This window comes from Panicum virgatum, chromosome 3K (assembly GCF_016808335.1).
Source record: "Panicum virgatum strain AP13 chromosome 3K, P.virgatum_v5, whole genome shotgun sequence".
Lineage (NCBI taxonomy): Eukaryota > Viridiplantae > Streptophyta > Magnoliopsida > Poales > Poaceae > Panicum > Panicum virgatum.
The window spans coordinates 5,581,956-5,594,931 of NC_053138.1; the positions used below are offsets into that span (position 1 = coordinate 5,581,956).

At 43.0% G+C, this 12,976-nt stretch overlaps 2 protein-coding genes and 1 non-coding gene across 4 annotated transcripts; 2 read left to right on the forward strand and 1 right to left on the reverse strand.

The window, feature by feature from the left end:
• Positions 1-1,250: 1,250 nt before the first annotated feature.
• On the forward strand, positions 1,251-4,853 carry LOC120697049 (transcription factor MTB1-like). 2 transcript variants are annotated; one of them, XM_039980176.1, is made up of 3 exons: positions 1,251-1,472; positions 2,552-2,634; positions 2,707-4,853. In XM_039980176.1, exon 3 carries the CDS (start codon positions 2,719-2,721, stop codon positions 4,510-4,512), a length of 1,794 nt encoding a protein of 597 aa, XP_039836110.1. In that variant the 5' UTR covers positions 1,251-1,472; positions 2,552-2,634; positions 2,707-2,718; the 3' UTR covers positions 4,513-4,853. The 2 variants fall into 2 exon arrangements, with proteins under 2 accessions (XP_039836110.1, XP_039836109.1); XM_039980175.1 differs by lacking the exon at positions 2,552-2,634 and having other exon boundaries at positions 1,253-1,472.
• Positions 4,854-5,941: 1,088 nt separating this feature from the next.
• LOC120697050 (WPP domain-interacting tail-anchored protein 1-like) lies at positions 5,942-10,852 on the forward strand. Its single transcript, XM_039980177.1, has 5 exons — positions 5,942-6,145; positions 6,401-6,913; positions 6,982-8,102; positions 8,932-9,096; positions 10,309-10,852. Exons 2-5 carry the CDS (start codon positions 6,418-6,420, stop codon positions 10,531-10,533), a joined length of 2,007 nt encoding a protein of 668 aa, XP_039836111.1. The 5' UTR covers positions 5,942-6,145; positions 6,401-6,417; the 3' UTR covers positions 10,534-10,852.
• A 480-nt stretch (positions 10,853-11,332) lies between these two features.
• Positions 11,333-11,404, reverse strand: TRNAQ-CUG. The gene has a single exon. It is a non-coding gene; the product is annotated as a tRNA-Gln (tRNA).
• Positions 11,405-12,976: the final 1,572 nt, after the last annotated feature.

The following is a 12,976-nucleotide window of genomic DNA, read 5'->3' on the forward strand; positions in this document are numbered from 1 at the left end:
GTAGATTTGAATATTAAGGTGCATATATGATTTATGTAGATTTTATTTAGGTGTGTATATGACTTAGCCACTTAGGTATGTTTGATTTGGGTGCATATTTGATTTATGAAGATTTTATTTATGTGATTGATATATTTTTGTTGTCCATTTATGCAGTTAGACAATGTCAGGCAGAGATAAAGATGTTGTATAGGAATATGGTGAAAATTTTTATCCCGGATGGCGATGCAACTATTGTTATACGCAGAAAGAAGGAGGTGGTGCGACTAGATTGAAACAACATTTGGCTGGGCGCGGGGCGGAGGTGATCCATTGCAGGAATGTGCTACCAAATGTGCGGAGTACTTTTAGCGTGACATTGAGAGGGCTAAGAAGACAACTGCTGACCGGGCTCGAGAGAGGTTGAGACGGCAGAAGGCTGCAACGGAGGTAAACAATCCCGGTGAAGAAGAAAATGAGGAGGCTCAGCTACAGCGTGCCATGGACCTATCGATAGCGGAAGCAGAGTACCGAAGGGGGTGGAACAGACAGGAGGTACATACGATTATTGATGTGTATCAGACTATCAGTGACTACTGTATTTGTATGCATGATTATGACTATGGTATTTGTATGCACGCTTATTACCAAATATTTTATTTGTATGTATGATTATAAATTGTTGCTTTGGTGTGATCTTTTATATTAATATGTGCATAGCTCATGCCAAAATTTTTATTTATTTCACAACGGGGAACCACTTTAAAACCGTTAGTTTTTTTTTCAACGCCCCGGTTACCACTCAAACTGGAGCAGTTTAAGGACCTAATCGGGCGGCTAACCGGTGGAAACTGGTTGAACCGTCGTTTTTTATTTGAAATTTGAATTTGACCGGTTTTTTCCGTAACCGGTCAAACCAATCCGGTTTATCGGAACCGGACAGCGGTGGTTTCATCCAACCGGTCGGGAAAAAACCCCTCTGCTTAGGGATAGTCTAAGCAATGCAGATCTGCAATCTATCATCACTCAAATAGAAAATAGCAAAAATCGAAGTAAAATGTGAAATTCAAGTCGCTGCATGGAAACCAATTTCACCATAAAAACCGGATGTCTGATATACTCCTACGTGAATCCGCGCCTGTAATGAGTAGAGCTTGCCCATGGTGGGCCACTAACGATGAGAGGATTTTGTAAAAAAAAAAATGATGAGAGGATGCCAGCAATCCAAGACGAGGACTGTCAAAAAAAATAATATATATATATTCCAAGAGAAGGTGTAGATCCAGTGGAGGGAGTCGCCATCTTCCCGAAACAACCAAGCTAGTCATCATCGTCGCCCCGATCGGCTCCTCGACTCTTTCTCGCTCTCCCGTTGACCTCCCCTGCCCTTTCCATCTCGTGGCCTTTCTTTCCTGGCGACGACGACTCGCCGAGCGGCGCCGCCCATCGCCAGGTCTTCACCGAGCCCTTCGCCGACGACGAGCATCCACCAGGTACTCCCGCCCCTTCCCTTGCGCTACTGCTGTGCGAAACCGAGCACCACAGAATGTAAGATCTTTGTATTCGGATCTGGCCCATTTAGTACCAGTATAAACATGTATTTAGCCGCTGGCTTCGTTTTTCTGCAGAATTATCGGCCCCTCTGGGCCCGAGCATGCGCGACTAGTCTGGAATTCCTTGTTGGATTTTTCACATTTGTAGCTAGTAATTTCGCTTCTTAGTTTAGGCGCCTACTAGTGTCATTTTTTTCCATAGCTAGGGATAAATTGACCAAACTATAACAAAAAGTAAGATCCAAGGGTTTTGTCAAAGAATTCCTGTGCTGAGAACCGGGCATGTCGGACCATAGGAGAACATGTAGTTTCTCGTAGTTTGCTCGCTAAAAACTGTATTTTTTTATATAAGGCCAGTTAGACATGTAGTTTCGCAAAGTTTGATATATCTATCTGTATTTTTTTAAAAAAAATCAGCATATTCGTAATCTACTTGGAATGTACATGGTTAAATGTCTAGTCTTTCTTTATGAAATGAGCACCAGAATTGAACTATCGAATCCATTCTAATCTGGTCCCATACATAAATTCAAATGGATTCTTGTGTGCGGCAGTGATTAAATCACTTGATCACTGCTGTAACCATGATGTGAGATACTGAAACATTTACCGTGGTCATAACTTCTATTAATTCAGAAATAAGCAGAGTTCTATTTATGCATGTTTAATCCTGAGTAAGTGAATATACATGATGGAGTGAGCATATTGCTTGTTCAACCTTTAATTGGACCAATTCCAATTGGACCTAAAGCAGTCCAAGAGGAATGAGGGAAGTTCCACCTGTCATTCAGGTTAAGTTTGTGTGCAGGCTTTCTTTAAGCTTTGAGTTCCAATTCTTTCTTTAAGTTGTTTTTCTCTGTTTTGAACCTATGTCATTGGGTTTTGGAGACCCTTGTTCTATCAAACTGAACTAAGAGTGCTTCAAAACAAAAGTAGAATCCTTTTCTACTCCCAATGTGTCTGGTCTACATATATTATCTACAAATTGAAGTTGTACCACTCTATCATTTGTGTTGTAGGTCGTTGATAAAATGCATTCCTTGTGGAAAGGAAAAGGAAGTGCATTCTTTCAGCAACACTACTTTTGTTTTCAAATTGTTAGGTTAGCCAACCAATGCAGGAATTGTTATGATTTTATTGTTCATTTTACCTGACTCTTAGTGCTTTTGAGCAGGCAAATGCACTGATGGAGACAGAGATTAAGGAGGTAAGCATTGGAGGGTTCTGGAATGAGGAAGACAAAGCCATCTGTGCTTCCGTTCTGGGCTTGGATGCTTTCACGTATCTGACAAAATGTGGTGGTGCCATATCTGAAGGTCTTGTAGCAGCATCTGTCTTGGCAGATCTGCAAAGTAAACTTCATAACCTGGTTGAGGCCGATGGCCAGAGCCTTCGTTGGAACTATGCCATCTTCTGGCAGCTTGCACACACAAAGTCTGGTGGTGTTGTTCTTGGCTGGGGTGATGGATCTTGCCGTGAACCCCATGACGGCGAGATCGGCTTTGCTACTTCTGTTGGTGCTGGTGATGCATCTTCAGTGACTAGAAAGAGGGTTCGGAAGCAGGTGCTGCAGAGGTTGCACACAGCATTTGCTGGGGCTGATGAGGAGGATTATGCCCCTGGAATTGACCAGGTGACTGACACAGAGATATTCTTTCTAGCATCTATGTATTTTTCATTTCCACGTCATGTTGGTGGTCCTGGTAAAGTGTTTGCTGCAGGGAGACCCCTTTGGATTCCAAACAATGACCTCAAAGTATCCCCAGCAAATTATTGTTACCGGGGATTCCTTGCAGATGCAGCAGGATTTAAGACTATTGTGCTAGTGCCGTTCAAAGCTGGTGTACTTGAGGTAGGCTCAATCCAGAACGTATCGGAAAGTGCTGAAGCTCTGCAAACTATAAGGTCCTTGTTTCTTGGGACACACAGTACCAGCACAGCAAGTGAGAAGCATGAGGATAATATTTCTGTTCAAATATCGCCAGGTTCAACAAAGATTTTTGGGAAGAATTTGAGTATTTGCCAACCTTCAGCCATCAAAGCAGCTGACCCATCAAAGGTGGATGGAGGCTCAAGGGATGAACAGAAGAGCTGCAGTGGTGACAGCATGTTGCTACCCAATCTCCGGAAAGGTCTACAGAATTTCACATGGAGTCAAGCTCGAGGCCTAAATTCTCAACAGCAGAAGTTTGGCAATGGCATCTTAGTTGTGACAAGTGAGACTGCCCAGAGCGGCGATGGATCTGTTCCTGGCACCGGAGTAAGCTCATGTCAGCTTCAGGAGCCACAGCAGATCTTGACCCAACCACCACTTCAGCCCCGGGGACCAATGCAAATAGATTTTCGTGTAGGGTCCAGTTCCAAGTTTGGTGTTTTGATTTCACAAAAAGCAATGTTGGATGGGGGAAATGGTGATATTGACGGCCTTTTTAAGGAGGAAAGGGAGGACCGGCAGCCAAGGAAAAGGGAAAGGAAACCAACGAATGGGAGGGAGGAGCAACCACTTAGCCATGTTGAGGCTGAGCGCCAGAGGAGGGAAAAGCTCAACAAGCGGTTCTGTGCTCTGAGAGCCATTGTGCCCAACATCACAAAAATGGATAAAGCATCCATTCTGGAAGATGCTGTAACACATATAACTGATCTCAAGAAGAAGCTAGAGAAGATGGAAGCAGAGCGTGAGAAGCTCTCGGAGCTTGGTAAGGTAGACGCCAATGAGCAAACAACCAGGCCCGAGCCCGAAGTAGATATACAGGTGGTGCATGGTGAGATTCTTGTTCGAGTAGTGTCGCCAGTAGATAACCATCCAATAAAGAAGGTCCTCCAAGCATTTGAAGAGGCAGAAGTCAAAATACGTGAATCAAAGGTCACAGCAAACGATGGTACAGTTGTGCATTCCTTTGTTATCAAGCCCCCTAGCTCTGAACAGAATATACGAAACAAATTGCTGGCCTCTATTTCTAATGCAAGTAGATCCTTTTAGTATTAAATGACAACTTGATACGTTAGACAGATCATTTTTGCTGGCTGTGAACTGGCAACTACTGTGACACGTATTGGTATCTGATGGTATAGGTGGTATATCAACATATAGAGCTCAGATCCTTACATAGAAAGAAAATTTTGTAAGTACAACTCACCATTGTAAAATGTGTAATTGTTTGTTCCTGTGATTCATCAGTTGTTTGTCTTATGGGAGACTGATCAGACTATCAGAGTGCTACTGCTATTGACATGGGGAAGGATGCTCTTACTTTTCAAAGAGAAGGCACTGTGGCACTACTGACATGTATCGTTCAATTCTACAACTTGGTCATATGAATATATATTGTTTATTCTTGCAAAGAAAAATATAATGTTCAGATCGAGCCTGTTGATGTCAACGCTATCCAATGAAACGCTAATGTTTCGACGTATCATGTTGTGATGTTGTCGTGTACTTGAAACCACTCTATCCATGAATCGTTCCTCATCAGGCACGGGCAGGCTTCTGATACTATGGCCGTAGGGCTCACTAGTCCTTTTTTGAACCGGGGGCTCACTAGTCCTTGCCATCATGTAGTGCGCATGACATCCCCAGGGATTATTGAGAAGTTTTTCTCTTCCATACTGTCGAGAAAAGGCTCTGAACCTTGACTATTCAGAACATGCCACCGGTGGTGAGGCTGCGCTTGCGACCGCATATCACACTGCAATCGTAAGTGACCCACGAACCCACTAGTTCATTTTGTTGGCGAGATCTACCTGATGACCGGTGCGGCAGCTTTCGCCTCGATTTTGGATGAAATCAAGCTTGATGCACTCGATTCTAGAAATGGACCCCGCGAAAACATCTCTGACGTGCTCTAGATCATCATCACCTCGTTCTCACGAAGTCTAGTTGGTGGTGCCAATAGCAACGACATGGAGCGAGAGGAGATCGAGCCGGAGTGAAGGGGAGAGAAAAAATTGTAACATGCACGTCAAGGGAATCTTGCTAAAAAATGCAGCTCCACAATATCTAAAAAAATTATAAAGATTGATAATATAAGTTGATTCATCATAAAATCAACTATCATAACATGTAATATTTTATTTAAAATTAATTATTTTTAGATATTGTTGTCATAGTTTGAATAAACAATTCTAGATGTAGCTATGTTCTAGAATGGAGGAAATAATGTCTATTTTTGTAGAAGTATTTATTGCTTAATGTTTTTTGTTTGACCTCACTCTGTTCGGTTGGCTGTGCCTAGTGGATAGTGCTGATTTGCTGTGAGAAAAAAATACTACTGGCTAGCTGGTAGCTTGTGATGATTTAGTATAAGAGAAAAATACTATTACGGGTTGCCACGTTAACACCCTCAGCAGTAGAGGCTATCCAAATGTTGAGCCTGGCTACCTGGGAGGAAAAAAGAAAGAAAAATGTTAAGCCTCCGCGAGCTACTCCTTATTGCCTGGACGGGCTAGCTGCCTAGGGAAAGTACTGCCTCTCCTACTCTCCTTTTCCCCAAATATCATCTGTCTCTCGATCCGATCTCACGTCCCGGTCCCTCCCGGCAGCAGCAGCGCTTGGTGCGCGGCGACGACTGGGCGTGGTCTTCATCTGCGCTTCGCCGGTGAAGATCATCCACTAGGTACGCCGCCCTTCCCTTCCTGCTTTGCGGAACCCAGCATCCCAATTCGGACCTGACCCAATCGCTAGCACATACATGTATCTTACCCACTAACTTTGGGTTTAGGCAAAAATTAAGGGGTAGTATGTACACCCACGTCCTATACTTGGCCAGCCCCTGAATTAGGGCTATGCTTTTTTTCTTCTTTATCGATGTTTTTAAATTTATCATTTTTTCTTTCAAAAAAATTATCATTTCCTGTGTCTCCGTGTGCAGGAGGCACGGCGAGAATTATGGATACTGTGATCAACAGAGATGATAGCGATTTCAAAGGAGGCGCCCTGCCATATGGAGACGCAATGAACACTGGAGGAAGCAATGTAGAAATCCTCACTAGAGTCGAGCTTGATCTTGCATTTGCCTCTGAGAAATTACTAAACTTGGAGATGCTGGTCATGGAAATAGCTCGGCGAGCTACCGACTCTGAGCCTGCTACATTCGAAGACGAATCCGTTTCTTCCGAGACTGCAGAGAATGCTTTTGAATTGGATATCTTGTATGGTATTCTTGATGCAGAAGTCAAGGAGTTAACCAACTTGATTAGTTCTCTTCAAGCTGATATCAAAAGTATAGAGCATAGGGTTTTTGAGGAAGAGTCTGGAGGCAAGGTCAAAGCTAAACTGGATGCTGCTACGATGACCTTGAAGCAGATGCAAGAGCTAATTGCAGATATTAGGAATGAGTCTGCAAAGTTTGAGAAAGCCATACAGTTTTTCCATGAGACGGAAGGTAAATACTCACTTCTCGATTGTTTATACATGAATCAAATTTGTCCTTATCGAACTGCATGTCTACAGGGGTTGAAGGTGTTGGATGTGAAAATGGCCATATGTCATATCAAACTGGTATGGAGACAGAAGATCAACACAGAAATGTTTTGCATATGTTAGAACAATCCATAGCAAGTGAGCTAGATCTTGAAAAGAAGCTTTCTGATTCAAAATCTGTCATAGAAGATCTCAAGCTGAAGCTCCATCATCAGGAAAAGGAAATATATTTCCTGGAGGAATCAGCTGAAACAGTTTCAGGTAGAATGTTCGAAGCAGAAAATGCTTCTGAGCTACTTTTTGGAACATCAAAGGAACTTGCGAATAGGCTTAATACCATGGAGTTCCATTTGAGTGCACAAAAACGTAGGGAAGATGATGTAAAGTCAAAATTAGAACAAAGTTTGACAAAACTATCTTTTCTGGAAAATAGCCCTGGTAAGATGGAACAAGAGAGCAATAAAGCTGGAGCTGATTCAATATCGCTGCAGGATAGGATCCAGGAATTAGAAAAACAGTTGAGCGAATCGAATTCCCAACTGCAATCTGCTATGGAATCAGCAGATACAAGCAAGGAGGAGCAAAATGCATTGCACTCTGAGCTGGGCACAATGGAAAATACAATTAACAATCTCAAAGATGATGTCTCTCGAGCTGAACGTAGAGCACAGAATGCTGAAATAAGGTGTATGCAGCTAACTCAAGCTAATATAGAGCTTAATGGGGAGCTAAGTGCTCTTAAAAGCGAAAAGTCAGATAAAGTAAATGTTTTGGAGAAGAGACTTAAAGAGTCAAATACACAATTACAGCATGCAAAGGCAGCAGTTGATGCCATTGTTGAACAGCAGGGTATGCTGAAATCAATGATGTCTGATATGGAACATATGATTGAAGATCTGAAGGGCAAAGTTTCAAAAGCTGAAACTAGATCTGGGAGTGCTGAATCAAAGTGCACACTTTTGACAGACACAAATTTAGAACTTAGTGAAGAGCTAGCATTTCTAAGAGGTCGAGTAGAAAGTCTAGAGAACTTGCTACGTGAAGCTAACCGTGCAAAGGTGTCTACTGCCAAGGACATTGGTATCAGAACTAAAATCATTACTGATTTGGTCAGAAAACTGGCACTGGAAAGAGAACGGCTTCATCTTCAGGTATATATGCACACACACATTTCCAGAACAAAAAAGTACAAGTATCATATTTATTGTTGTTTCTGTATACGGCTATACGCATCTATACATTGTAGTAATGTAGTTTCGAATCCATACTATGCGTACTTGATTCAGAAGAATTCTTGTATTGAAACATATGAGTTCTGTGTGCTGGACGCTATATGGATTTGTCTTATGGATTCCAAATTTAGAAGTCAGTAGGGTGGATGCAGAAACCATATGGTCACTAGCAAGGCAAGAATTTTGTTTAGAACTGCATCTGGTAGGCTATCCCATATTTGTCGAATGCAGGCTATCCCATATTTGGACAGATCTGTATGTATCTTTAGGAGCGTTTGATTCTCTTTATTAGCAGATACGATACCTACATGGGGTTGAAAATTTGGAAAAGTCACCAGATGCCAACTTTGTGGATGGCAACCCATGACTTCCATATGCGCTTCCAGGGCTTGAACTTCACATTTCCGACAAAGAACATATTATATGCCCAGTTTGTGGAAAAGTCACCAGATGCTTCAGCTAAAATACTGTGGGAATTATGTTCTACCTAGTATCTTAAATCTTAAGCAACAACCAACAAGTTTTGTTCAAGTGGTTAATTTGTCAAGTTATCTTTTTAGCAATAGCTTGCCAGTTCTCTATATGATATAGTTTGTTATGATACTAAATACTATGTTTCTTAGTCATATCTATTTGAAACAGGTTTTGTGATCTCAGTTATGTGTTTTGCAACTTTTTTGCATGATTATGAAAGTCTTATAGTATAGTTGGGTTAATATGCTGTTTTCTCCTTTCCTAATGGTTGCAGATTGCTACGTTAGCAAAAAAGAACAAGATATTGGCCCAGAAGTACAAAGAGCATGTTAATGTTGGCACACAAGTGAGTAAAAAGGCTACTGCCAAACAAACTGAACTTCAGTCCACTGAAAAAGCTGAGGAAATATTTCCAGATTCTTCGTCATCACAAACTGAGGTGACTTCTTGTTATGTCTCATATCTTGTTCCAAGTAGAGCACAAATGAAGATAAAACTGTTGTAACTAAAATTCATTGGATTGGCAAGTTATTATTGCTTTGGTATGATTTGGGATTGGCTTGAGTTCGAGAACAGCTGAAGCAGAGTTGGGATTTGGCTATCTAGGTTATGCTTCCTTAGTACTTGTTCTAGGTGAAGTCGCACTGTTATTTACAGAATGCAGACAGTTAAATTTCTTTATACTCCTAACTGCTGAAATATTGGTTTAAATCTATATTTACTGCAAATGTTCTTTAACATTTACTCTGGTAAACCAAACATGGAGATTTGCAAGCTTTTCTTTATCTGTCTTATATCTGTTCCAATATGCATATAATTGTAGTAGTTTCAAAAACACTTTCTTTTTTTCCTTTTGAGACATATGCCATTGCTTCCAGAGTGATTAGTTGTTTGCCGTTTGTCCTTTAGAAGAAATCAGATGTATTTGAAATGAGTTGTGTTTGTATTCTTCCTACCATTAGTACCTTGCACCATGTTATACATGCATTATTACATCTGATTTTCTGAATGTAAAGCATTTGTCTTAGGAAAGAGTCACGTGCATTGTGTGTGTAAATGTAGCTTTGACTTGCTAACACATGTGCATTTTGGATCCCTTATGCCACTTCTTGCATTGTACTCCATCCATTTTTATAAGCTATAGTATAACATGGCACGGTCTTGCAAAAGGTTGGGCGGCCGAGTTGGCTAGTCCAGCCCGGTAGCGTCGCTCCCACAAGGTCGTGAGTTCGAATCCCAGCTAGGACGAATTTCCGCTCGTAGGTAAAAAAATCCCCTCGCTGTGCTCGCCGCAAGGCTTGGCCCTCTCGGGCATGGGCCAGGGTTCGGGGGTTTTTCCGTGGCAGGGAGAAGCCGAAGTCGCTTCCTCTTAATGAAAAACGGTGGGGTCAACACTTTGACCATTCATTTATCATATATTATATCAGTTATGGTTTTAAACTTATATTCATGGTAAAGTCTATTTTATTACCAATCCAATTAAAATAAAGTTTACATTTAAAAATTAAAAAAAATAGTTTGAATGTTGATATGCGTGTGCGCCTTATAAAAGTGGATGGAGGGAGTAGCGTTTTGCATTTGGTTGGACTAGAGAGTTGTCTGAACTCTTTGCACATGTCAAGAATATAACTGGTTTCCATGTTGTATCTAGGCGGAGAAACCAGCAGATCTTCTCTGCAAGGATGAAGTTAAGGCGCACACTTCAGCAGCGGATGTCTCCACTTCGGAGGATGACTCCTCTTTGGATGATACTCATGAGACAGTGCGAACCATAGAGCCATCACTACTGAACTGGAAATATATTTTTGTGTCATTTCTAGTCTTGTTGGCTGCTGCTGTTGTATTCTTGCTCCACGAGGATGGCAGCACAGCATGATCATCTGGTTTTGTGCTGACAGAACCTGTAGTGCGAAATAAATAATTAGCTCCTTGTATCCGTTGAATGTGCAATTTTGTTTGTTGTATATGTAGAGTTGTGCTGGTGCCTTTCATTTTTGCTGCTGTGGAGGGAAAAAAATGTTAGTGACGAGGTTTGTTTTGTAACTTACTGCCTTGGAATTTACTCCCTGCCTAACAGAGAATGTATTAGTCATTCTCCTACTGGAGTAATTACTGCAGGTAGCCTGGTACTACCGGAATGTAAACACTGGATCTTCCGTGGGAACTATATTATTCCGTTGTACAACACATTTTCATCGTGCTGCATCTTCTAATTTCAGCTTAGTCGTGGGTATGTGCAAAATCTTTTCCTTCTAATTTCAGTTTAGGCGTGAGTGGTGAGTCTGTACAATTTTTTTGCCCTGGATATGCTCGCTGACCGCAAGTCCCCATCTTCTCAGACAAGATAAATGCTGTTGGCAAATGTGATCATGGAAATAAAGCTCACAGGCTAGGGAATTGAACTCTGTTCTACTAGCCATGAGCCAGAAAAGGCATAGGAATACATGTCCTACAACACGCGGCAGACCTTGAATAGTTGATTCTTCTGCAAACAGACCTTGTTGGAGAAAAAAAAAACTCCCGAACTAGCAACAAGGGGTTAAATTGGCAAAACCGCAAAACAGGTGGTCCGTTATCAAAGCTGATGGCGACTCTCATTTGAATTAAAACCTTATGATGGCATTTCGCAATCCGTATGACTCGAAAAAATAAAGAACAAAAAGGAGCAAAAAATGAGGTTCCACCGAGATTTGAACTCGGGTTACTGGATTCAGAGTCCAATGTCCTAACCGCTAGACCATGGAACCAATTTGGTAATCTCATCAAGTTATTTATTATATATAGAAACCGAATTCACCCCTCCCCACCCTGAATTAGCAGCAGCAGCAGCAGCAAATAAGAGTGTTAATTAGGAGAGGATCCTGAAGGATAACCCTGGATTTCTCACCCCCTGCCCCTTGCGCCACCTGACTAGGAATTTTTTGACGGGAACTGCAGCGGACCATTGGTCAGCCTGAACTTTTTTTTTTTTGATGGTCACGGGGGGGAGCATCCCCCACCTGAATTTTGATTAACGGGCTTTTTGCAAGACAAAAGTTTTACACTTTGTCTTCAGCAAATTTAGGGAAAAACAGGGGGCCAAAAAACTGGAAAAGGATTACATATTCAAAAAGAGAAAACACCAGGCTTCGTTCACTGCGTAGTCTGCTGACTTCCACCTATAGCTCCATTCTCGAGCATCAGTTTTGCAGGCACACCAGAGTCTCTCATGCGAAGGGGGGAGGCTGCTGAACACCACCTCGTTGCGGTGCTTCCACAGGTTCCAGCATACTAGCAGAAGAAAGCTGTCGTAGTGCTTGGCCGGGATTGTTGCTGGGCGCGGCACCTTCCAGACTTCCTGCACGGCGCACCCTTGAGTATCCACGCCTAGTTTGCTCCAAGCCTGAGCTGCAAAGGAACATGTCAGGAAGAGATGATCGCAGTCCTCATCTCCACTCTTGCATAGCTCGCATGAAGCTTCTTCCAGTATGTGCTTGTGCTTCAGGTTAGCACGGCAGTTGAGGCGTTGCAGCACCAGTAGCCATCCAAAGAACTGTACCCGTGGTGGTGCCTTGTTCCTCCACACAAAATCTGCAAAAGTGCATTCTGGTGCTCCGGGCGCAAGCATGGTTAGCCGGTAGATAGGCCCTGTTTTCAGTTGGGTCTTCATCTCTGAAAGCGGCGAGAAATGCTGGTCGTCGGCGTCAGTCAGCTCAAGGTGTTCGAGGATCGCCTTGACTGCAGCCAGTTCTTCCCTGGCACCGGCAGAAAATCGTGATGCCAGGAAAGGCTCGATCCCATTGCGGTGCACCTCAGCCACCGAGGCCTCCGTTGTGGTAGCATGGCTGTATAGGAGCGGGAATTTGTTCATGAGTCGGCCCTGAGACAGCCATTTATCCTGCCAGAAGCTGGTTGTCTCCCCGTTCTCCACTTTGCTCACGGTTACTGCACGGTACATAGGCAGCAGCTCCTCAAGGTCGCGCCAGTGCGCTCCGGCTATGTCCCCATGCATCGATATCATATCGATTTTGCTGCGCACCCAGCATGCCCACGCCGATCCCCCGGGGTTGTGCAGGCGGTGGAGAAGTTTCAGTAGCAGACACTTGTTCTGGGCTGCAAGATCTTTGATACCAAGACCACCCAATTCCTTTGGCTGACACGCCAGCTCCCAAGCAACCAGGCATTGCGCACCAGAAACGTGGTCGTCCCCCGCCCAGAGGAATGCACGACGTCTTTTGTCCAGGGCATCCAGTGTACCCTGGGGTAGTAGCAGGGAGGACATGGCGTAGATAAGTTGGCTGTCCAGGACACTGTTTACCAGTACTGTACGCCCCATTGGG

Coding starts and splice junctions, on each gene's coding strand:
- LOC120697050 (XM_039980177.1), top strand. CDS start 6,418: ATGGATACTGTGATCAACAGAGATGATAGCGATTTCAAAGGAGGCGCC. Junction 8,103..8,931: donor GAGAACGGCTTCATCTTCAG/GTATATATGCAC, acceptor TAATGGTTGCAG/ATTGCTACGTTAGCAAAAAA. Junction 9,097..10,308: donor CTTCGTCATCACAAACTGAG/GTGACTTCTTGT, acceptor TGTTGTATCTAG/GCGGAGAAACCAGCAGATCT.
- LOC120697049 (XM_039980176.1), top strand. CDS start 2,719: ATGGAGACAGAGATTAAGGAGGTAAGCATTGGAGGGTTCTGGAATGAG.